We start from the raw sequence: 24,416 nt of genomic DNA, 5'->3' as shown, positions 1-24,416 counted from the left end.
GCTTGATGCCTTTATCCAGAAAGTCGAGGAAAGGTTCACACAAGATAGTTTTGATCTTGCGTGTGCCCATGCATAGCCCTCCTTAGTCTCTCAGTGGTGGATGAACAGATAGCAAGTGTACGATGACAGCTTACGCGCTGAAATTCGTCTCCTGAGATTCGTCCCTGGATCACAGGGGGACAACGTTAGTATTGCCGTCTATGGCCGGCTTGGGGCTCGCACAGCGAAAACGGTTCGGACACAGCGGTATTGTCGCGTGTTTCAGCTGCTTTCTTTTCTCTTTTCTTTTTTTTTTATATGCGAAAGCGTCAACTGGCCTATTTAGCGAAAAGACCTCGCGTCTGTCGCCTGTAGCAGTGAAACGGCACCTGAGCTCCCGTTGCCATTGGCTGCGACGCCACGTCACGAGCTCGCCTCGACGGACTTTCCATTAGCTGCGACGCCACAGCAATTTAAGGCATCCGCCTGGATTTGGGTTTGCAGCTGGCCACAGCTTGTGAAACATTGCGTGACGTTTGAGCTGTGGGACCTGTGCTCTGCATAAACGTAACCATTGCATGAGATTACACGTTGCAAAGAATGAAAGCAAAGATAATTGTACGGACCTCGTTCAGTTTTATAGCATTTTTAAGCGCTTCACTAAACGTTGGCTTCACATACATTTATGTGCGTTACATTTGCATAATTTTTTTGCTTGTTTTCGCTGATTACCAAGCTCCGAAGTGGTGTTCAGTTGTGTGTGTGTTGAAGCGTTCCAATAAGTGCGAGGTAAGGAGGAGCCGTAATTGCACTCATGGCGTGTCTGTTGATAGCTTCAAGTTTGGCCCGCTGCCCTCGCAGTCAGTCAGTGGAATTTCGCATGACGTACCGTAGTGCGCGACTGCAGGACGGAGTGAACGATGCAGCGAGCTACCTCAGCGCAAGTCCTGCCACTTCATGGGTCAATCCTGCGAATCAAGTGACCAATTTCAATGAGTATTTTGGCGATATGCTTAAGTAGTTTGACTCTATGTAGAGCCGGTCTGATGAGCTTCATCTGCCACCCTGTCGCTCCCGCTGCGATGAAGCTCTGACCTATACTGCTCGTCGCTTTTACAAATGCTCAGCTGTTCTGATGTGGAAGGCCTTAAGCCGTCGCGTGCAACCGCTGCACACGTGAAGAAAGCACCGTTGCCCGCGCTTCGACCTTCCATCACCTTTCTTTTTAGGCCATGCTAAGCTGCCCAGAGGTCATTCCTGGAAATGAAACTGCCGAGACCGTGGTTTCACGGCAGAAAACTGCGGATACACTTCTGCTGTGTCTAAACTAGACAGGCCTGAATGACTGCCCATCGTCACGGTCTCGTGCGTGCGCTGAATGCGCACGCTTTCCATTGCCGCCGCATCTATTTTTTTCCCACCTCCAGCGGATCTTTGTGTGCAGCAGACAGCGAACCGGACGTAAGTTTGCCTAAAAGCCGTGGCTTTCGTTTTTCCACTATCTCCCGAACGTTTCTCAGTCGCTTCCAAATTTTAGATGCAAAGTACGCAATTGTTGTCTCGAGGTGACGCCACAATTATCCACCTGGAATATTAATAGATGGTAAAAGCCGCTGAAAGCGGTTTATTGCCACAATGGACGGTTCGTCTTCACCGGGAGCGTCGATGAGCGCGTGGAAGTTACTTTTTCACGTACTTTCGTCATCTGTATATAATAAAGGGAGAGCTGTATGACGATAACGTCGGCATTGATTAGTTATTTGATGTGGGGGAGCCGGCTTATAAAGAAACTTTCATTCCGCCTTGCTGACTCGCTGATTAGTTCAGCATTATGCCTTACACGCTTTGGTCAATGCGTCATTTTGAATTTATGTAAGTTTCTATCAGATGCCGCCCTGTATACTCCGAAGGCCGACATTTCGCATTTAAAGCCACATTTTACACATTTTACTTCAAAGTACACGCTTGCCGGAGGCACGATATATCGGCTACTTTAGGTTTGTTCCACATTCATGATAAGCATCTTACACTCTTCTTTTAAAATATAATTTAATTCATGTATTCGCGTGCAACACTGACCATATTAATCGGTAGGCCCCCCGCAATACGGTGTCTTTCATAGCCTGTACGTTGCTTTGGAACGTTAAACCTTTTATATTATTATTATTATTATTATTATTCCGTCAATTTCTCGTCCGTTTCTGCACTGAAAAGCAATATTTCGTGGGCGTGCTCCGGCGAAAGGTATCTGGCCCCTCTGAGTGCTCCATCTCTTGCGGTTGGCATTTCAAAGTTTGTTTTGTTCGCCACTGATTTCTTGTGCGTAGTTGTTTCCACTCTCCGCGATCCTGTTTCGCTTGTGCACATTATAAGTACCTATTTGTGTAAGGAATGTATGTTCTTAAAGTAGCTAAGGGCATACCTGTCGATTTCACTCATAGAAATGTGACAAGGCAAACCCATCCAACTAGATCAACGGCACTTGGTGAATGTTAACGTTCGGCCATGAACCAACGCCTATCGAGGTGGGGACGAAGGTTGCCGCCAAAGATGAAAGCGGGGCGCAATGGAAGCATCTAGCATAACTAAAAAGAAAGTTTATCGCTCATTTTTTTTCCCCATAAATTTTTGTATAGACACCTTCTCGTGGAGCCTTCCTACTTTCGAGCCGTTTTACGAGTTCTATCGGGCACTGTCCACTGTGATGGTAGAACTTCTCCAATAAAAGGCGTCAATTCAACAACTTTTGACACCATTTTATGCGTGACGTTTTTTACATAATTTTTGGAAGAGGTATCGTGGATACGGTGTGAACAGCATGAGGAAACCGCTCTTCGGAAATGTGGCGAAATGTGGTAATCATGTGCTCAATATAACAGGAAAAGAGAGCTGCAAATCAACACATTTTTTTTCCTCTGCATAATTCGGTAGGAGTAATTTTCACTCGTTGTAGTTTTCAATTACGCTGTTCATATTGTACGTTTCAATCGCGGAGTTGAGGCTTGTTATTTTTTGAAGCTACTACTTTTTGCGTAATCTGGTCTGTTATCGTAATCTGGTCTGTCTGTCGCGCGGGCTGTTATGTTTAACAGCCCGCGCGACGTTTCCCCTCCTCCCCGTTTAAAGCGCAGCTCTTATGCGCCCGTTCCTGCGTTTAGCATCGGCGTCTTCGCCGTAACCGAGCGAACGAGCACAGCGAAGGATGAAAGAGCGAGCGCGGAGCGCAGCGGGAGATCAAAGACGGGGATAGCGAGGAGAGCGCGAAGAGGAAAGCGTAGGACGAGGGTATGGCGAGAGCGTGAGAAGAAAAGCTTAGTGCCGCACAAGACGGGCTCTGCGGTGACGACCGCTAGGAGATGGCGCCACAGTAGCGCGCCGTCGTCTGTTCACCGATGGCATGCGGCGAGCGCGTCCGCCGATACCATATATGGAAACAAAGCGCTGCATGAGCGGAGGTCTGTCTGCGGCGGCTGCTGTGAATCGCACCCACGCGTCACCCACGCGCTGCCTGTCGCACTCTTCTGATTAGTGAGGCAGTCGCGCCACACTTCGCTCCATTTGCAGTGTGCCACGCGAGACAGATTGTCCGCGCCAGCCAATATATCGCGAAATGAAAACACGTGTACAGCTGCGCTCAAATTTCGCATTAGGGAGTATCGTAATCGTCGGTGAATTGTTCTTTAAGTTATATCTCTATGTGGTGTAGGAGAGGTTCGCATTATGGTTGATGGCAGTTACTCCTCGCTCAGTCAAACAATATATATTAAAGTCAGGATGGCTCACACTTACAAACGAGAGAGAATATTTAAATAAATTGTAAATAAAAGTCGGAATGCGCTAACACCTACGACATTTTTCAGTGCTCTTTCTTCAAATGTGCGAATGTTCAAGGTGGCAGACTCGTAGTATATAACACGGTGCTAACGTTAGTAATCGCTGAAACAATAATAAATCATTCTATAGCGCTTGTGTAATCACGCTAAAATTCAAGTAGCCCCTCTGAGTCAGCCTAGGCGCGCTGATCGCCAGCTTATATCGCTTGAAGGTGAACCACTCTCTACATCAGCCAGTGCAGATAACATAGTGTCGTTGTGCCATCACGACTACGATTTTCCTCTGGTAAAGCTGACGCCGGCGGCGCTGTCTTCTCCGCGAATAGCTATGCCAGCTTGGCTACGGTATCCGGCTGCGGCAGTGTAATGTAGCCCTCGGTGCGACCGGTTCGCCTGGCGCGTCTCGTTACACAGTCATTCTTGGTTGCGAGTTGTCGCCAGGTCTCGTCGGCGTCTCGTGTGACGAATTCGATCCGTTACATCAGCTCGCATCCCTGGCATCCCTGTGTTCTTTCTTTCTTTCTGTTGCCGTACAAAGCTTCAGTCATCCCTGCGGACTCGAGACAGTGCTGCTTGTATGAGAAATATGTGCGTCCTTGTCGCGGCATTTGTCTCGTGCATGGGAAGTACGTATTTGAGCAGATAGAATATGTAACGAAACGTCTTGAATGGAGACAAATTACCGATGATGCACCTCGTTTCAAGCTTGCAGCTTTCTTTTCTCTTTTTTTTTCGTGCCACCGAGTCTCGAAGCGATGGTGTAACGAATTGTTCTTTTATTTTCTTGCTGGCTGGTGGCATGCAACTGCAGCCAATAGGCGGCAGGTGGTAGGCGCATATCGGTAGCTTGTTCCGATATCAGCTTCGACAAAGTCCACCTCTTTTGCGTTTGCAGGTTGGGACTGAGGCGACCATTACCACTAAGTTCGTGCAAGAGATAATTCGACAAACTGTACTAAGAAATTTCATACTCATTAGCTTTAGTGTCTCACTGTTTGTTGTTGCTGTTGATGTTGTTGTTGTTGTTGAAATGGAAATAAAAGAAACAGCATTAGTGATCTATAATGAAGACGGCAACACCTTCTCACGTGATAGTATTTTAAAAATTTGTGCAGAACAAGACGTATCATCACACGTTCGAAAAATCTAGAGTGTAGTTAGTTAAACGAGTAAATGGGGATTCCACACATAGTCACTGGAACGTGCAGCGACAAACTAGGGAAGAGGTTGCAGCAGACTATGCGGAGTGCCGACACATACACACGTACAACGAGTTGAGAACACATATACAGGGCCGCGATGCGGTGAAAGATCAACCGGCGTACACATTAAGGAAAACACTCGGATGACATAACACACTCACAGAAACGCAACAGTCACCTTGTGCAATGATCGCTTTACCCTTTAATAAACAAACCAATTTATTTTAGAGAAAAGTGGCGTAAATGTGACGAATAGGTTGTAATCACTGCGTATATGAGAGAAGCGATAAATTTATCTCCTCTATTTTAATTGTTTCAAGGAGAGCAACGTTGCCATAGGAATAGGTGGACATTTCCTTTTCTTCTATTTCTTCTTTTTTTTTTAATCTCGAAGAGAATCAGGGGATCAGGGAGCAAAACGGCACACAAATTTAAACTGCCCGAACTAACGATCACAGAGAAAGCATGACGTAAGGACAGGTGAATCTTGGTTGGTGCATCTTAACAACATTTCGTTGAGATGCGCCCTAGCCCAACAGCAAGGTCTTCTAAAAGCTGCACGTTGCTGCTTGACAGAGCTCCGGCCCGCATACAGTGCGGCTACGAGTGCGATAAAGCTTGCACCCGCAGGCAAGAGCAACATGTGAAAACGAAAGACAAATATAGCAATACGCCCAGGCCCGTAAATACAGCAAATGCAACATATCGATTGTAAGTATGACACACAAAGTAAAAAAAAAAAACAGTGCCATTCGACTCTGTGTAGGTGGATGACCAGCGACGCTGTTTAGCTCACGACACATAGGCGACCCGGAATATTGAACCAAGGTACGAACATATTTATTGTCCTAATCTGGGGTCATGGTGGCGATATAGGTACGCACACACATTCACGTATCACCTCTGTTATCAAATCTGCCCGTCACGCGAAACAATTAAATGGCTTATACCCCCTTAACAAGTACCTCCGAAACGCGGCCTCCCCATTACGACGACAGAAGAGAATTCTATACGCCGGGATGACGAGCGGCAACGGAGCCAGCCGTGGAAGACGACGAAGCTTGAGCCATTGCTGATGATGATACTTTCTTGCACAACGGAGCCAGCTGTGGAAGAAGACGACGACGACGAAGAACGCGCGAGCAGTGGCACTAGCGCGCTTGCGCGGTTGGCGCCAAGAATTTGTTAACAGTCCTTTTTGAAGAAGTTGTGCAAAACATTTTTTTTTCCAGAAACATCTAGTCGTATACCTTTGTGCCTGGGACGTCTTTGCGTCGACCCGCTGTGGTTGCTCAGTGGCTATGGTGTTGGGCTGCTCAGCACGAGGTCGCTGGGTCGAATCCCGGCCATGGCTCCCGCATTTCGATGGGGGCGAAAACACCCGTGTGCTTATTAGATTTAGGTGCACGTTAAACAAACCCAGGTGGTCGAAATTTCCGGAGTCTTCCACTACGGCGTGCCTCATAATCAGAAAGTGGTTTTGGCACGTAAGCCCCCCCCCCCCTTTCTTCTGCGCCCCACGTGTGACAAGGGTAGTTCAAGGGCGCGTTACAGGTCCCCAAACCCACCGAGGTATGTGCCATTGAGCTTGGACCCTTTCTGCACTATCACCAGGATCGGTCCATATGATGATTTGTTTTTTCAACATCTCGGACCCATTTTTTTGCAGACCTTAGCCCCCCCCCCCCCATAGACAGCTTCGCTGTAAAAACGAAAAAAAAAACAGCAACAATCTACTGGAAAAAATACAACGCTTATTGTTGACAACGTTCAAAACTCATCAATGCATAGCACTAAAAATAAACTGGTCTTTCATACAACACTGTAAAGGAACTCGCGTGAAGAAAATACCCTACACTAGGTCAGCACCGCAGGAAACCAGAAATGATTAGAAACAGTGCGGAACAAGCGTGCAAGAAAGACGACTCATCAGGGTCGCGTGAAAGATGCGCGAGAAATGTGCGCGTAGACTTCGCCTCGGCATTTACGCCAAGTTCAACGATTTAGGAGTGTGGCCATCTGGAATACTAGTGACTGGTTACCGCATTCTGTGCGGCGGAATCGTACATGCCAGAGATCCTGTTTTATAGTGTTGTGCTTGAAATATCTGTGTAATAAATTAAACAAGCTAATGTAGCCGTCGTTGTTGCGTTTTATGGCTAAACAATACGATCAGGAGGGGCGAAAAGAGTGAATAGATTCTGTCGCAGACATAACAACGTGCTAGTTCCAAGACAACGTCTCTGAAAAGGTAACGCCGAGGTGCCTATTTTCGCTAACAATATTGATCACATCATTTTCGAAGCCTAATGTCCGCGTTTATTTACAGATGTGTGTTTCTGGCGATTAAAAAAAATGACTTTTCATCGCGTTAGTTCTCAAGTGGTTGCACTTGGACTAATCTAACGACCCTACCAGTACATTATTTGCCGAAGAGACCATTTCGAACGTCGGCATCAGAGCGAGTTTCTTGGAAAGGCCTATCATATTTGATTATCAATTCTTTTTAATGAGTTTCGGTTGTACGATACCTGCAGGTTAGTGGTTAATTAGAGCGCGGTGTACAGTAATGGCAGGAAGCTGCAGCGCCAACTAAGGCGGTATGATATATTATCATGCAGTATAATATTGCGATGGTATTATCTCAGTTGTGCCTTATTTTCATATGACATCGCTGTTTGTGATTTCTTACATCTACCTCACCTTTAATGTCACATGCTCCTTTCTCAAGTTCTCGGTGTTCAGATCCTCTTTCTCAATGCGCAACCCAGCTGTTCCCTGGACGACTTCATTGCCTTCGCGCCGATACACAAATTGGCCCAGTCCTCCTTCTTACAGCTTTATTTGCTGAAAAAGGGTTCCAACTCTTCAGCTAGTTGGTTTTGCATAACTATTGAGGGGAATGAGCGCTAAGAAGGACACACACACACACAGGAATGAGGGAAGAACATTACTATATATTTGTCCCCCCTTCCTGTGTGAGCCTCTATTCTGAGCGCTAATTCCCATCAACAGTTACTTTGATTGCTGCAATGTCCGTGTCATTGACTGTTTCTCAGGTGTAGTCTTTCCTAATTCAATAGTTACTTGTGAATCCAAACATACACTTCAGCGCGCTCGTTTGCATATATTCCATTTTCGAAACGTTAGACCGGTTCACCGTTCATCGGGACCTGAGTTCTCGGGCAGAGTCGCACTCGTAAGAATGAGGATGGCCCTAAGGACAGGCGAATGACAATGAGATAGCCACCTTTGTAGTGCGAACGTAAACGAGACAGTCAAAAGCTTGCGCAAAGCTTTGTTTTGACCATTAGCATATCCTCCATTCGCGTGAGTGGCATGTCCGAGCGACCGAGACAAAAACAGTGGTGCTCACTCGTAGGTTTCCTCACTGTCTTCTTGCGTTGCAAGTTCCGACTCCCAGAAATAGAAATAAAAAGGGCAGATCGTTGTGTAGCAAAAACGATGACTGTTGCGGATCCGCTGTAAGAGGCAAATGCAGCAGATACGCATTACTATGCGCCGCCACACCTGTTCCTATTGGCCCAATACATGCGGTCATCCTTCGATGGTGCTGACCTAGAAAAGAGAGGGCGCTTCGCGCTCTATCCGCATTAGCGGCGGCTGACTACTTTTTTTTTTTATGCAGCGGCAAACGCAAACGGTCGGCAACCTTTGTCCGCTCTGATGCCATCCTACAGCGCTGTGCAAACGCGTAACAGTTCCGCCGAAATAGGCAAACTTCCTGCCCCATAATTCGCTATCGAGTTGGCGGTGCGTGGCTGCGTGCGCTTCGCAACGCTCACCATTGTTCCCCATTTTTTTCGTCGTTACCCACGGAAGACGGCGGATATGTGAGTACTTTTTGCCGTTGCATGCGTTAGGATTCTGGAGGTAGTTCACCGGAGTTGTGCGCAGTCTCTGTCGCTCTGGTGATGTAGCCCTACCTGACGACTTCGTATTTTTTTCTTGATGGAGTGTATATAAGGATGCAAAAAATACTTTCACATTTCGTCTACATTGAGAAAGCAACCGCTCTGCGATGGGAGAATACTCCGCGAAAACGTGGTCATTGAGCTTAAAGGTCGAAGTTGTCTGCTCCGTGACCTCAACGCAATTTTGCTTCTTCGGAGACCTACTCAGAAAGAGAAAGAAAAATTGGTGGAAATACCGGAAACAGCGACGCCGTATACTCCCTCCACAGCCTCATGCAGCCGAATAACACATATGACAGAGCACTCAAGAGAGGCTAAAAGACGCCTGCAGGTGCTCAGCTTACGCTTGTGCTTCCAATGGGTGGTAAAGAAACCTGGGCCTGGATTCACAAAGACCTGTTGCGCTAGAATTGTTCCATGATGGAACACTGCTGCGAAACAACACTTTCAACACGGACGTGAAGAACTATATGACATTAGACACACAAGAAGCGTGGTTGTGCGTCTTCTTGCGGGTCTAACGTCCTCGTTCTTCATGTCTGCGTCGAAAATATTGCTTCGCAGCACAGCGTTCCATCATGCAACAGAACCAACTGGCCCACTGAAACACATTATTAGAATTGTTCGTAAGTGCAAATACCAGCCGTTCCCTATGCTGGACATTATAGAGAAGCCTATTGGTCTATGGCGAATAACTGTCAATTACGAAGGAAAAACTTTGTGAATTCGTTCCCAGGCTAGAGCAGCAAGTGTTTATTTTGGCTCTGCCTAAACGACATGCTTCCGTAAGTAGGTCGAGATGTACTACACTTAGCATATGCATATGTTCGCCATCAACATGCGTCGCGTACTGTTAGGGCGGGGGGGGGGGGGCTTTTCCTGTTTATTTGTCACTCTAAGCGGCTAGAAATCAGAGGCTATCTTCTAGAAGGGTTGCTTATTCGGTGATATCACTAGCGACCGCGCATTCAATTTCGTTGGAGAACGCTATCCTAACAATGCATTTTTTAAACAGTGTCTTTTCAGCATAGTTTGCAATACGCGTTTGTAAAAGAATTGTTACGCTGGAAGAAAAATGCAGCAGAGTCATCCACAAGAACTAGAGGAGTGTTGTGTTCCATAAAACAATTCGCTCGTTCTGGCAGCCCAACATGGCGCATAAAATGGACTGATGAAGCTATGGATAATTTGTAGGGGCTTAGCAGTCCGCTAGTTTCGCACCCTAAGCTGGAAACATGCAACAATGAAAATGTAGGCATACTTAAAATGATAATGTCGAAGATGAAAAATAAAAGAGAGAGACAAGTAGAAAGGCCCGCTTCACTGCTTTACTTTGCCTGCTTTACTGGCCGCCGACCATCTTAGCTGTTTAGCTCAGTATAGGACTCTTAGAATGCGCCGGAAGGAGTGCAAGCAATGTAGGTCATCTACATGGGATGCGGCGAGCGACCAGGCAAAGACAACTAACGCGAACTATAGGCCACCGAAGAGCACTGGGAAACGGGGGGCTTGCCCAATCCGTCACAGTTCGAATCGGCTAGCGCCGATGGTGGGTCCAGATTGCACATGGCCATTAGTCGGTCGCGCTCTGGGTCGCTGCTTACCCCGCCGCTCACCGTTGGCCAGCTGCGTGGACAAGGTCACGTTGACGGCTCGCAGGTCAGCGGCCGACACTTGGGGCGGCGAGAGAGCGTGCGCGCCGGTCGCTGACGATCGGAACCGCGTGACCGCTGCATAGCCCCCTCGTCTGTTGACGTGAGGCACATATAGAAATCGCGAGACACGATGTCACCTGCGATAGAAAAGGGTACGAACGCTCGCGGGAGTGGGCATCGTCGTTTGCCATCCTGGCTGTTGTAATGAAGGGCCGATCGCCTGCTGCTTCGCGAGAGCTAAACGTACGCGGCCTAGAGCAGCCTTTCGGCCGCCGTTTCCCGTAACGCTCCAGCCCGGAGGTCCGTTAGAGCCGCTTTGAGGAGCGCGGCATTTCCGCGCGTTTAGTGGAAGTACTCGCACGGACGTGGTGTACCATACAAGGTGAGACATATCGGCACTCCATGATCGCCGCGTTTTCTACAGAAGCTGCCGAGTTGGAAGTGTTCGTCAAGTCTGAACGCGGCCTGTTCGCTGTCTTCGGTTTACGGATTTGGGCCCCCTTACTCCTACGTTAAAGCTGTAACGTGGCTACCCTACAAGTCGGCTATCCTAAATATTTGGCTACCCTATTCCAAGGGTAGCCAACAAACGGTCAATGGCAGGAAGTTTACGGCCATATGCGTCTTCATTTTAACATTAAAATTTTACAATCACAGGCAAGCTTCCATTGTCTGAGACTCTGAGCACACTTAAATTGCTTATGAGAAAGTTTCCTGGGTGTTTAGTGTGCATAATGTTCTCAGCGCGACAAGACCGTGTCCGTGTTGCTGCCGTTTATTTTTGCTGTAGGGGTCATATCAATTTGACACGTGCAGAGAAAAGGGTTCATGCTCAATCTATCGTAAACCATTTTCCACACGTGGAGAAAAAAAGGATTCATTTCAATACATAGTGCCACAAGCCGTTCACGATGTGCAGCGCTTTACAAGTCTCCCACGAAGGCCGCCTCAGGTCCCGTGTTGTGGTCTTTACGTAGCCTTGGCTTTTGCGATCAAACATGTAACGCAGGGCCGTGATAACGCAGGCCACTCTGCTCCAATGCTTCGTCAGTGGTCAGAGTGCATCCCTCCGCCCACGTTATCAATGGGATCAGCCGGCGACGAACAGTGGATGATAAGAGTGGCATAGCATTGAGCTACTTTTTATCTGTTTAGCCTTTTTGCCAATATCAAAGGCACAGTAGATGTATTCACGTTTGCTAAATGCGTAATGGCCTAAATTTTTTACGAGGATACTCCTAATTGTATCCACATTATTTAATTTTCTCATCCTAAGGCCAGAATAGGTCAGGTGGGCGCTGAGAGAAGTGCTGCCAGGGAGAGCTTTGGTCGGAGAAGACACGCGTGTTCTAATAGAACGCCTTTCTTACTGAACTACAACCATACCTGAAACATATATGCATATGCAGTCGGATTTCGCTTCTATAGTCACTTTCCTCGATTGCTGTCGCAGATAGACTGCCGCCTTCTAGGCGTCATTACACTCGTAGACACGTAAACATGCATATTCCAAGTCTCTGCCCCCCAGCACTCAGTAACTGATTTCCTTTCTTTCCCATCTTTCTTTTGTGTTATTTATTATTTAATATCGACTGTTGCAATGACTCTCACTTGTCAGTATACCTATAGTATTGTTAAATTATGAGTCAAGGATTATAAATATATTCATATTATGAGCTCACAATACAACTTTTACCTGGAATTTGTGCGCGCCATTGACCGAAACGTCAGTGAGATGAGCCGAGACCAGAAAGTCGAACGAAAGCGCTCGACTAGCGGAACACGTGCCAGAAACAGAGCGCACCTCGAAGAGCCCGCGCTTTTCTCATCGCTCTCGCCCAGCGGTTTCCTTTCCGTGCCTGCCGGCTCTTCTCAGCCCATCATCGATGGACTGTGCTCCGATCTTTGCCCACGCGACGGTTTGCAGAGCACGAGAATAGGTCCAACAGCTGGGCCCTGGATATTTTGGTAGATGCTCGAAGGCGTCAGCTAGCCGATGGACTTGCGCGCGCGCCTTTTACTTATTTTTTATCTCCGACCCTGCCCGACCTCTTGCCGACACCGAGCATTCCCGAGCACTGCTGGTGGCTTCCGATGACGTCGTACAAGGATATAAGTGTCCGAGGGCTCCATCTTTTGACGCATGCATGTGCAGAGCTGCAACAAAGCTGCTCTAAGCAGCGTTGCCCAAGCCGCAGCAGCTGTTGTACGGTAACGCCCAATACTGCAGCTTGTCCACTCAGTGCTCTCGATCTACAGTGCTGATCAGGTGTGTCTTGCAAAGTTTGATTGGAAAATGAGCAACTTTTGGACAGTTACAACATTTATCGTGCTTTATCTGACGCGGGCGGTGCCGCGATAGAAACAGTCTAAATTTGGTGAGCTCTTTAAACCTTGTTGCTGTCAGTATTGTTATAACAACTCGCCGCCTGGATGTTTCGCGCGTAAGGAATTGCGATGCTACGAGTGTAACTGTTGCTGTTCGCTGTCTAACGATTAGAACATCTTCCACTCCCAAAGGTTCCTCGTATTATGAGACTCGGGGATACTCTACTCGCGAGTATATCACGATGAGCAATTTTTTTTTTCTGGGAATTAGAAAATTTAAGAAATTAGTTATATTCCTCGCAGCGCGTCCGGCATAGCACGATTTTATTTGTATGCTTACCAGCGTTCCTTATGCGTTAGTCACGATCAGTAAATTTAGCTTAGGCATGCTTTCATGTCTGCCAGCTGCATGAATGATGGCAAACGTACCGTGCATATGCCGTTAAAATATTTGTAGTTAATAACATCAGACGTACGTACCCTTACTGTTTTATGAGCATTTTGTGGTGGATGTATAGTGCATGTGAATCGTAGATAGCGGCTCACATCAGCAATGGTAAGTTTCCTTATACGATGATGCAGTATGCATTGTAAGCGATAAGGACGCGGCCTGCCTTTGCACTTTTTTGGTGCGCTCAAATCTGATTAGTTCTTCCACATCTGTTGACCAAGTGCTTTATGACTTACCATATAACAGCCGTACACACAGTTTTTTTTTAAAGCAAACATTATACCAGTAAAAAATCTGTATAACTATAAGCTAACACTAGCCTTCAAACGCGAAGTACTTGAAAATAGAATGTTTCTACGCGACTTATTATCACTAAAAGAGAGCATTTCGGTACACAGTACCCGTCACAAAGAAAAATGGAATGTTATAACCCCTCGGGCTAACTACTCCAGAGAAAAACTGCCTTTCGCCTTTCCCACTCTCCTGAATTATTACAACAAAAGTACCCCTGACATTTTAAAAATAACTAACGCTGAAATACGGCAACGCTATGTATAAGGTATCTATGTCTTTCTCATTGGATGATTTTTGTGTTCATTCCTTGTGTCCATTTCGGTGCCTATGTATGTTTTCGGCGTTCCTTCCTGTAACCTTTTTTTTTACTGCCGCCTTGTAGAGGGGGCTGCGGGCGCCTGTCAAGCTGCCGTTTGTTCGTGCAGCTTTTACTTGCAGCCTCCTCCATCTTTCTTGGTGGAAAATAAACAGTATTATTAAATATTATTATTAACTTCCGGTTGAATAAGAGGCTATATATAAACGTACTTGGATAGCCCTGACAAAAGATTAACCCTTTCTTGTGCGAAAGAAAACGGCGCCGGCTCTCACAATTGCGCTTTCAAACTCTTGTCGATGTTTTTTTTTTTGTGGCCGGGAGTCGAGGTCGTAGTTGGATGGAGGGGGAGCATGGAGGTGCTGGTTAACAGGAGCTCTCTGTCACCTTAAGCGCACCCTACGGCGCTGCTCCGCAATAAATTTGCACTCCTCTTCGATTACGAGGTACGTTAACAAAGTATAGGGGATTTATTTCCCTTACGCTTTCCTTCGCATCAAGGCCTGTTGACTGTGTAGTAGTTACTTCAATAAATGGCGAGGCTTTCAATGGCCCTACTTCTCTCCAGAGCTTCGCGAAATCTAGACTGCCAAGTTAGCCTCGTGCACACTGCGTGCCGGCGACTACCGGTGCGTAGAGGCTTTTTACGGGGCGTTTAAAAGCCAGGAACGGGATTCGTGAGGATGTAGTTCCGTAGCGTCACTTGTAATTCTGGTCAGACTACAGTTTCGCTGTCACGCTGCTGGTCGCCCGCGACAGTGCATGTGAGCCCATTGTCGCCCCGCAGGAAGGCCTGATCCCCGAGCCGCCGGGCCCCGGCGAAAGCAGCAGGATGTCGTCGGCGGAGGCTGACGACAGCCCCGCCGACTCCTCCGACGGGGCCTGCGAGCCGGCCACGCCCACCAGCCGCTCGTCGGGCAGCTTCTTGCGCGCGGTGCCCAAGCGACGGTCGCTCATACTTCGCCAGTGGATCGGGTCGAACGGAAACCGCTCGCCAACGGGGCTGCACAACGCGGTCAGCCTCAAGGAGTGCCTGCCGCCGTGCTACCACACCGCCAAGAACATCGGCAAGACCATCAAGGTATCAAGCCACCGCCCGGGCTTACTTATGTGTGTTCAGTCAGGTTGCTTTGCTCAAACAGAGCGAGAGAGATGAGAAAGCGCATGATGGGCCGTCGCCTGCTTAGTGTTCGTCTACCGAAAATGCGAGGCAATGTTTCGGTGGAGAAAGCGTGACGTATATCTGCATCTGCTGAAATTAAAAGGAGAACGCGCGCCGAAACCCTCCTTGCTATACGCGTGAGAGTGCATGAACGCGCTCCCCTCTGTAGAATGTATTGGTGCCTCGAGTCGCTGCACCTTAAGGCTGCACGTAAATGAGTTTTCGAAATTGTTTGAGGCTCGGAACACTTGAGTACATCCTGAATAAAGCACTATATCACTGACATACAGAATGTGTGTAATTCAAAAGTCCGTCGGGGCTAAACACGCGTGCCACGCATAAAATTGATCACTGTAATTAAATGTTCAAAGGGAAAACTACTTGTTAAGTATGTAAAAATGTCAGGTTCGATTTCGCACATCGCGAATAATTGTTGCTTGAAACGAGTTTGGCGTTCCCCGTCGTAATGCTGGCGACCGTATACGTTCAGACGGAAGTGACCCGCAACGACTCTGCGCAAGGCACAGAAGCGGCAAGCGCTTTCTGTGCCTTGCGGTGGAGCCAGCTAGGAGACCTATCGCCGAAGGAGAGTTTAAGATAAACGTTGTGAGGATTCATACGCTGCTGGAATTTATTTTACTATCTCCCACGAAGCATAGTTTGTGAAGAAGCATACCGCGCCTCACCTGCTCAAAAAGGTTCCGAAGGATACGCGCTGACATCACCCCGTCTCACCCGTTGCTCGTTCTGCGTGCGAGAACATTCATATTGATGACTGCTGCGTTCGAAGTTTACCAGCCGTACGAACAGCAGTAACGGAAACAAACGGGGCGTCCGATTAAATAGGTATTAACGAAGGCAACACAAGGATGGCGAACAAGATATTGCACGAGTATTTTCCACGAATAATACTTACTAACATAAATTTAGTTCCAATTCAAGGTGCAGTTTCTTTTTTTTTTCGTAAACGTGTCAGTGGCTCTTTGGTTCAGCTGCGTAACGTTCTTGCTGACGCAGCTAGAATGGTAGCGAGGCGCGATTTTTGGCATACCACATGTAGTGCACTATACGTCGGCTGTGTTTGGCGCCAGTGAGCCCGCTTCTTGTATTTGGTTTCACGCGTCAGCGAGACCCCGAAGGCGCGTTTAGGTCTGTGCGTCACACCTTCAAACGTGGAGTAAGCATCGAAACAACTCTTTAGGGCTGCCATGCCGCCAGGGCGACGGTACAGCAGCAATTGCGGCGAGCATGTCCGTCGCCTCGGTTACGACGGCATTAGCCAACTGCCGACGTCACACTAGTGCATATGGGAAGCCTAACCGAAAGAAAAAGGAAATTATGAAACCTCGAGAGGAGGGGGTGTGCCATTGTCCCATGTACTGCGATGGCCTCTTTTCGAAAATTCGGAATCATTGTTGAATGACGTTCTTGATCACTTCGGTTTTTAATGCGAAAGCAGTATATACCCCATTGCGCGAAAATCTGGCGTTATAGTGGGTGGCGCAACCGAATGATGGTACCGAAAATGGCCGACGGCAAAGCGTAAAACCACATCAAGAAATACTCGAATTGACGTCAAATTTGTCAGGGAGGTTCCTGTAAACAAAATAAATGAATTAGGCGTGCATCGTGCAGTACATTCTAGGCACTTTTCCGTGAAAATAGAAAGTGTTATGTCGACGACGGCTCTTTTCTGTCTTTCAAAATCATCCATGGTCTTTCGTTTGTGCTATTCGTGGTTCGCCAAAATTTCGCCCAGCGCCTCCGCCAGAAGTGCAGCTGCCTGACCGTGAGAACACGTACGCGCGGCATCCCGCAAATGTCGGCACCTCTATTGGCCCCAGGCACGCCAGACAGGGATTGCAGCATCGTTACCCTCCAGCGGGACAAATGTCGTTTGGGAAAGAAAGAGAACACCAGTAACGAATGCGGCAGCAGAAGAACTCGTTCTTTTACTTTTGCTTCGTAGTTTCCCTTTGCCTGTACAAAATAACGGTAAAAGCATATGAGCCTTGAAAGGCTGCATTGATACCCTTTTATTATAGTGTCTTTTCCCGGCAGTTCTACAGCTGCGTCTCGCGTCTGTAAGCGGCCAAAATAACCAGATATATGCTCTAAATCCTTTAGCATGTGGCGTCGACATAAGTAGATGCTTGGAATTCGCCATCGCAAGCGTCAGGGGTTGACAATGTCTGAAAGAGATATGTGTGTAAAATTTCATTTGGATGATCATAGACTGAAGTCTGAACTTTCTGGGCGCATGAAATATACAGCAGGCCACTGTCCTGCAGCGTTCATCCAAAGGACGTAAAGACAGCCGTTTGTCATTGTCGCTACCGTCAGAAATTCACAACAGACTCTGTCTCTATAGTCCCGATGCGTCGGTACTAGATTCACGCTGCTGGGCATAGCTGACCTTGACGTGCACAGTGAACCCGTTTGCGGGAGCCTCTTGCAGTATCGGCGGTAGCTCCCGACCTTCCGACCCTTCCGACAGCTTTTGTAACCGCACAAATATCATGCCGTTAGTTTCACCGTTGAGAGTGAATAAAATTGAGTAAAATAAATAGACGAAACGAGGGCTCAGCACGGACATGACGACACGACAAGTAATCTAACCTGATCCTTTTATCATCGTTCTCGGCTTGTTGTATCGTTTCACAACACCGTCGGGCGATTGATTTTTTTTTCTTTCTCTGTTTTTTTTTTCTTTCTCTCTCTAATGTTATGAGCGTCGCTCAAAAGGTTTCGCCTACACTGCAATGTCGCGTGTCTGCTTCGTGATCTGTGCGCGGATTTTTCGATCGCTGAAGCCTGCGTGTTGTCGTCTTGCTATTAACGCAGGAACAGAAGCGCAAACTGTTTCACTCACCGCTGTACGAAAGCGAAATCCACCTCAAGAAACTGTACATCCAAACATGCAAGCGGCTGCCCTCATACGGCTGCCATGTGTTCCAAGTGAAAGAGCTGCTCCGAGGCAAGACAAAGAAGCGGGTGAGTGCAGCACCGCCTTCGTCCCGTGTACGCCTGTGCAGACTGCATTGTAGCGTGAACAGTGCGGTACACATTTCGCGATGTGGATGCTCTATATAATCACAAACTATATATAGTAGAGTCGTACGTTTCAATGCACTTGTGTTGTTAATAAAATCTATCACGCCTTCGGGGAGACTCACGTTTAGAGAATACTGCTCCAAAACTAGAGGTACTGTGCAGTATAGAGAACGCCTACGTACTAAAATTTTCGCGCTTTTCGGAACCTCTTGTGACCGAAATAAACCCGTAGGTATCCGTGAGGTGCGCCTCATAACGCAGGTGTAACTTTCGCACCAAAAGTAATTGAAATCAAAGCTACTGTGCGAACTTATGAAAGACTTCGCTTCTGGCATTAGCAAGACGAAAAATGTTCTTTCTTTTTTCCCTTTTCCTGTGGGACACCCGGCTAACGCCCGTTCACGCTTGACCGTGTAGTTATGCGCGAACATACTAGACTAAAGTATTCTCAATGAAGCCATCCTTTTACTTCTCTGCCGTGCATGTCAGTGAATACTGACGTGCTTAGTAAATGAACCTCACAGTAGTACATTTACGGGCAATAGCTGCTCACGCTTGATTACACATGTCGATTGCTAAAAGCAGCGTCTTATCAGGGACACCGAGGCAGCGGAGATAGTAGCCGTTATACTTCAACTCCGCACCGTTAATCCTGCGCGGCGACACTGAATCAATGAGTATAAAAGTGGGTAGTCCTCACACATAAGAGGGCACAGTATTTCGGAACAAACATCATTTCGACACCTGCAGCGCGATCTCAGTAGGCGACGCCACTCTGCAAGACGCCATCGCCATCCTCTCGTGAGCGAGGAGGTTTCTCAGGACCCCAAGTGAGCCACGATTGCGTCGCAGCACAGTGCAGTTTTCGCGTCGCCACTTTTCACTTTTCCACTGGGCGTCGCGCCAGTGCCAAGATCCCGTGCCGACGCCCCTTATCCCGAGTAGCTATCGATGAAGAGGCACCTTTTGTTTGTTTTTTTCCGCCTCACTCGGGGAAAGGCATACCGCCGCCACCCTTCAGGTGCGGCTGTGCGGGAGCGCGCATGACCGCGCCTCAAGACGCGGGAGGTCACGTGCGGTGTTGTACTGGGGGCGCGTACCGACGACCTTGGTGGCTTCGCTAATGACGTGTCGAGGAGCCTTTCATCCGCGTCTAATTATCGCTTCTCCTTTCACGCGCCGTCGCTGACTGCGGCGGCGGCTGCTGAACAGCGCGCGCGCGCGGCTACGCAGGCGCACCGCGTCCTGGGCATCGGCATCGAGCACGTGGTTCTGCTGGACAGCAAGACGCTGGTGCTGGCGAAGTCGCAGCACACGAGCGAGCTGCAGCAGTGGCGTGCCGGCGGAGGTCGCTCGCACGACCGACTGGTGCTCGAGTTTCGTGGCACCAAGTGGTCCTTCGTGGCGGCCCAGTCGCTGCGCTCCATCAGCTCGGTGCTCTGGGAGATCATGCAGGACCTGGACGCACGCTTCCTGGATGAGCATCTCATCACCACGCGTGAAGAGCTCGACAAAGGTCAGCCCAGCTGGGAGCATTTTTATCCCTAACCTTCCCCTTCCTTCCTCGTGGCACTGGCAGATCATTCCACTTGAAAGCGCGTGTTGACTCTGTTATTTTGACCGCTCCGGGCAAACCGGAGAAGGAGGGCTCTGGTGCGCGGGACACAGGGGCGCTGTGCTGGAGTAGGGTTCGGGGCCATCGTCAACAACCGTTTCCTTTCGCCGTAAGAAAAATATGGTGTTACAAGAAGCGCCAAGTACAGGATGGAGGCAAGATCGATGGCTGACACGAAGGAAGCTCAATCACGGCACTTGTTCATTGCGAAAGTCATTTAATTTATGCACGTTACAATGCCTTTATAAGTACTCACTTTCTGTCGACGCACGATCTGTTGTAGCTCACGAATTTACTTGGTTAGATGTTTGCTGCAGATTGTGTTGATTCTTTTTTTCAGCTTGGTTGTGACATCTACAAATGCGATGACTTTCTTAGTATTAAGCAAGCCACTCGTGAGTTTATGGCAGTCCTGTTCTTTATTTTGTCTAGTAATTTGAGCTTTCGTGCTCAACATGACCGGGATCCAATTAAACCAACTTTCTATACCCCGTGCCAGCGAGTCTTGCTACTGGTCTAAATATTAGGTGTAACGTGACGTTCTCTTGGTCTTCTCTACTTCTTAAGACCATTCTATCTATCTTTTTTTTTTACTTTCATATGCAAAGCACACTTACAACTCATTGTCTGAATGGCTTGTGAGTGATCATGCATAGTAAAACAAGCAGTGAGCTATTCAGCGCACCTTTGGGTACGCTGAAGCCAGGGAAGAGGCATACAAGGACGAAGTTCAGAAGCGTTAAATTTTTTTCGAGACCGCTTTTCATGCGTTCAACAAAGGGGTACAGCTACTGCACTGTGCAAAGATGCTAAAGGAAGCGTTTTGTCAGCACCTGATAAGCGCGTATCAGCGCCGATGCAGTACTCACATTTTGCCAAGTTGATTACCTGCGCGGCGAAAATGTGCGACGAAACAGTTTGCTGTATAGCAGTTAACGATTTTTCCAAATTGCAAAAAAATTCTGTACGGTAAATGGTAACAGCAGCAGCATGCATTATCACAACGCATTTGAAACACTTATTTCTCGGAACAGGTTTGTACGCAGTATTTATAGAAAATGAACATGCTTTGCGTACTACCTGGCTTCGATTTCGCAGTTACAATATAGTCACTAAGGCTGCCGGTTACATAGTTAAATGTAAAAAAAATATGGGGTTTTACGTGGCAAAACCACTTTCTGATTACGAGGCACGCCGTAGTGGAGGACTCCGGAAATTTTGACCACCTGGGGTTCTTTAACGTGCACCTAAATCTAAGCACACGGGTGTTTTCGCATTTCGTCCCCATCGAAATGCGGCCGCCGTGGCCGGGATTCGATCCCACGACCTCGTGCTCAGCAGCCTAACACCATAGCCACTGAGCAACCACGGCGGGTATAGTTAAATGTTAGTTAATTAACTCATCCATGAGTGATTACTACGTTGATCGTTGAGTCCACCGTCGTGAATGATCTGTTGCCGAAATGTCTCGTGATCGCTTCTGCGCAGTTTTTCCGCCATTTCTTTTATTTTTTTCTGCTTAAGTTCTTCCATTAAACGCCTAGCAAAACAAAAGTGTCATATTCGGAGAAAATCCGGCGGGATGAAGTATTTAGCTGATGGAAATGTATACTTTCAGATTTATAACTTGCTTATTGCCGACTGAATTTCTCTTTTTTTCTCTCTCTTTCATTCGTCGATTTGCGCAGTAAAGCAGTAACAAACTGGGAATCCTATGAACTGATGCCAGAAACACAATCGCGTCGATAGCGGAACCTCAAAGGAAAACAAAAAAAGACAGAAAGTGTTTGCCAAGCTGAAGAAGCGATAGGGCCTTCCCATACTCGAAGAAGGCCCTAAGTATCGGCTGTCAATTGCATGACGTATATGTTTGCACGTCATTTGGTACAAATGACGTAAAAGAAGGGAAGATAACCGAGCACACCCCCTACTTTCGCGAACAATTGCAAGTGAATCTCGTTGCAAAAATAGACGGTTCCGTAGAGAAGCACGCTCGATAATACTGATAAACGTCGCATCGATCACGCGATGAAAAATTTCGGCGCCAGTATTAGGAAACTGAACACTCAACTATCCTCCTTGGCCCGTTTATGATTTTAATTACTCAAAGAAGTAAGTGGGCCTAGGATCGTAGGCGCCTCTGGCAGACTTCGAACTCAGCCATGGAATGGATGGGAGTGCGATTAATGCTACTGTATTAACCTGTCAATTACGGGTTCTTAGGTCAGCTTTAGAGAGAGCATGGAACCAGAAACCAGTGGCCAGTACCACAATTTGCGAAGGCGTACGAAGAGCTTGCAAGGAAGTGTCACGCATTCTTCTCACATTTCTCCCACACAGGACTTATAGACACGTGATGACATATTTGGCATAGAAAGAGGCGCTCGTGCGCAGCATTTGTCGACTAGGTTTGCCAAGCTAACCCCGCCTGTAGCAACATCATCACGACCACCACTGTTTGTGCAATCGGCGATTGTACCATGTGTCCCAGCTAACGTTAACCAAGCAGTTCAGCGAAAAACATTATTTAAAGGACACGGTGCGAGGTGCGAATATAAGACCTACGGTGTTTTGTTGTCAGAGATTTAACGACCGAGCACCCTAGATCTGAAGATCCTATACCGTGTACCGTGTTTCTTTCTTCTTTTTTTTTTCGTTGAACAGCTTGGCTAGCGTTCGCGGGGACACCTTATATATCAATGACGCTAGGGAGCCGCGGGAAAGCGAAAGGACCCTCCAATGCCTATCACCTCTCACTCATGATAAAAAAAAAAGGTGATGAACTCGGCCCTGCATTCTAAAAACCTGCGTTGCATCTGCTCGATTCCTCGCAGGACGGCGCCTTGGCTACTGTGTCGTTGGCAGTCATAACCGACTGGCTTAGCGAAGGCCATGCACTACCTTCACAATGGCCAATCATGTGTAACAGAGGCCGAATGTGCAAATGCTTTCGTTTTTTCGTCGGTACGGACTTCTTTGTCATTTGACACCGTGTTGAAGATACGCTCGGTGTCGCAACGTGATGTCAAAACGTGAGCTTCTCTTTTTTGAGAACAGCTTTACTAGCTGGCCGCCCGCCTCCGCTCTCTTCTTGCCCGCTGTCACGACTGGCAGCCGCTCATACTTTCTAAGCGCTCCTGCATCCGAAAGCCGTGTGAATCTCTGCTAGATGTGTCTTAATCCTGGCGCAGGTTGCTGAACATGGCGTGCAGCGACACCTGGCGTCGAATCCACCTTGCTCTAATTTGTACGAACCTTAATCCACCTTAATCCACCCTGATCTAATTTGTAGCAACCTTAGTCCACCCTAATTCACTTTAATTCACCTTCATTCACTTTACCTTAAATCTCCTTACTCTAACTTCTTCACTCTTTAATTAACTTTAAGTCAATCTAATTTACGTTTATTACCCATAGTTACTACTAATTAACGTTGCTATACCATTTACTATCGTATATATTACTATTGGCGTCATACGAGACACTGCTGATGTCGCACTGATTTTTGGTACCACTCGATGCGGACAAAACGCCGGCTTTTCTGCCTCGTGTAAGATATACTGCTTTCGCATTAAAACACCCTTCTTCGTACTCGAGAGCGCTTCTTTATTGACGATCTCAAACGAAGGCGATTATATTATCAGAAAGGCATCGCTACGATGGCGGAGGCGCGGTAAATTCGAAGCGCTCTTGCGCTTCGAGTAGCCATCGGCTCCGTTATGGTATCGTTTGATTTCGGGGTCGTATGGTGCCCGTTCTCACATACGAAGGGCATTTGCAAGCCTGAGGCCGTATACACAAATCAGTTCTTACGCTACATCTGTTCTTAAGAACAAGGATTAGCCAATAGTGACAGCGAATGAGGCCACCCCATGACCGACAGCTCATAGACGAGTGAAAAGATTTGTAAATTCGGCTATGGATTCCTAAGTCCTTGGCCGAATATGCAAAACCTTCTTTTTTTTTTCTAAAAGCGTTTTGCGCTTATCCATACAACACTACTTTCGTCTACGACTATCTGGTGCGAGTCCTTATACGAAGCGCTGATGGGCGTGAATGCCGTTTATTATTGGCTCTTCGAGTTCACGAAGGTCTCTCACGATGGGCTCCCATGATTAGTCAAAGCCTCTGCTATGGCTATTTAATCTACAACAAGACGATATCCAATACGCTAGTTAACCGCCAGCTAATATTACGTGGGATATGTTGACTTGACTTTCACCAGCACAGCGTAGACTAAACGCGAAACGTTAACCGTTTTGTTAGGCCTGCTTTGTGTCTATATATACATAGACACAAAGCAGGTATAGACACAAGCAGTGTGTCTATATATATATATATATATATATATATATATATATATATATATATATATATATATATATATATATACAACTACACTATCAACAAAGTTTGCTATGAGCATAGTTATGCTCTTCGTGACACGATCGAACGTTTCTAGAGGACAAAAAAGGAAGGTATACGAAGAAATCTCTCAGCTACAAACGCAAAAAGCAAATAACCAGTTCAGGACAGCTCTACCCTAGAAATATCAAGGTGATTACTCGAAAACTTTGGGGGAAATAGCTTGA

General features: G+C 47.3%; 1 protein-coding gene across 1 annotated transcript in view; it reads left to right on the top strand.

Annotated features, from left to right (window-relative positions):
- Positions 1-24,416, top strand: part of LOC142566044 (1-phosphatidylinositol 4,5-bisphosphate phosphodiesterase epsilon-1-like) — a 305,298-nt gene that overhangs the window by 199,113 nt on the left and 81,769 nt on the right. The window contains exons 12-14 of the mRNA XM_075676754.1: positions 14,781-15,074; positions 18,000-18,149; positions 19,443-19,725. Of these exons, the coding sequence (XP_075532869.1) occupies positions 14,781-15,074; positions 18,000-18,149; positions 19,443-19,725 (727 nt within the window). The remainder of the gene's footprint in view (positions 1-14,780; positions 15,075-17,999; positions 18,150-19,442; positions 19,726-24,416) is intronic.

Source organism: Dermacentor variabilis, unplaced genomic scaffold (genome assembly GCF_050947875.1).
Source record: "Dermacentor variabilis isolate Ectoservices unplaced genomic scaffold, ASM5094787v1 scaffold_12, whole genome shotgun sequence".
In the NCBI taxonomy this organism is placed as follows: domain Eukaryota; kingdom Metazoa; phylum Arthropoda; class Arachnida; order Ixodida; family Ixodidae; genus Dermacentor; species Dermacentor variabilis.
This window is presented reverse-complemented; position numbering and strand designations above follow the sequence as displayed.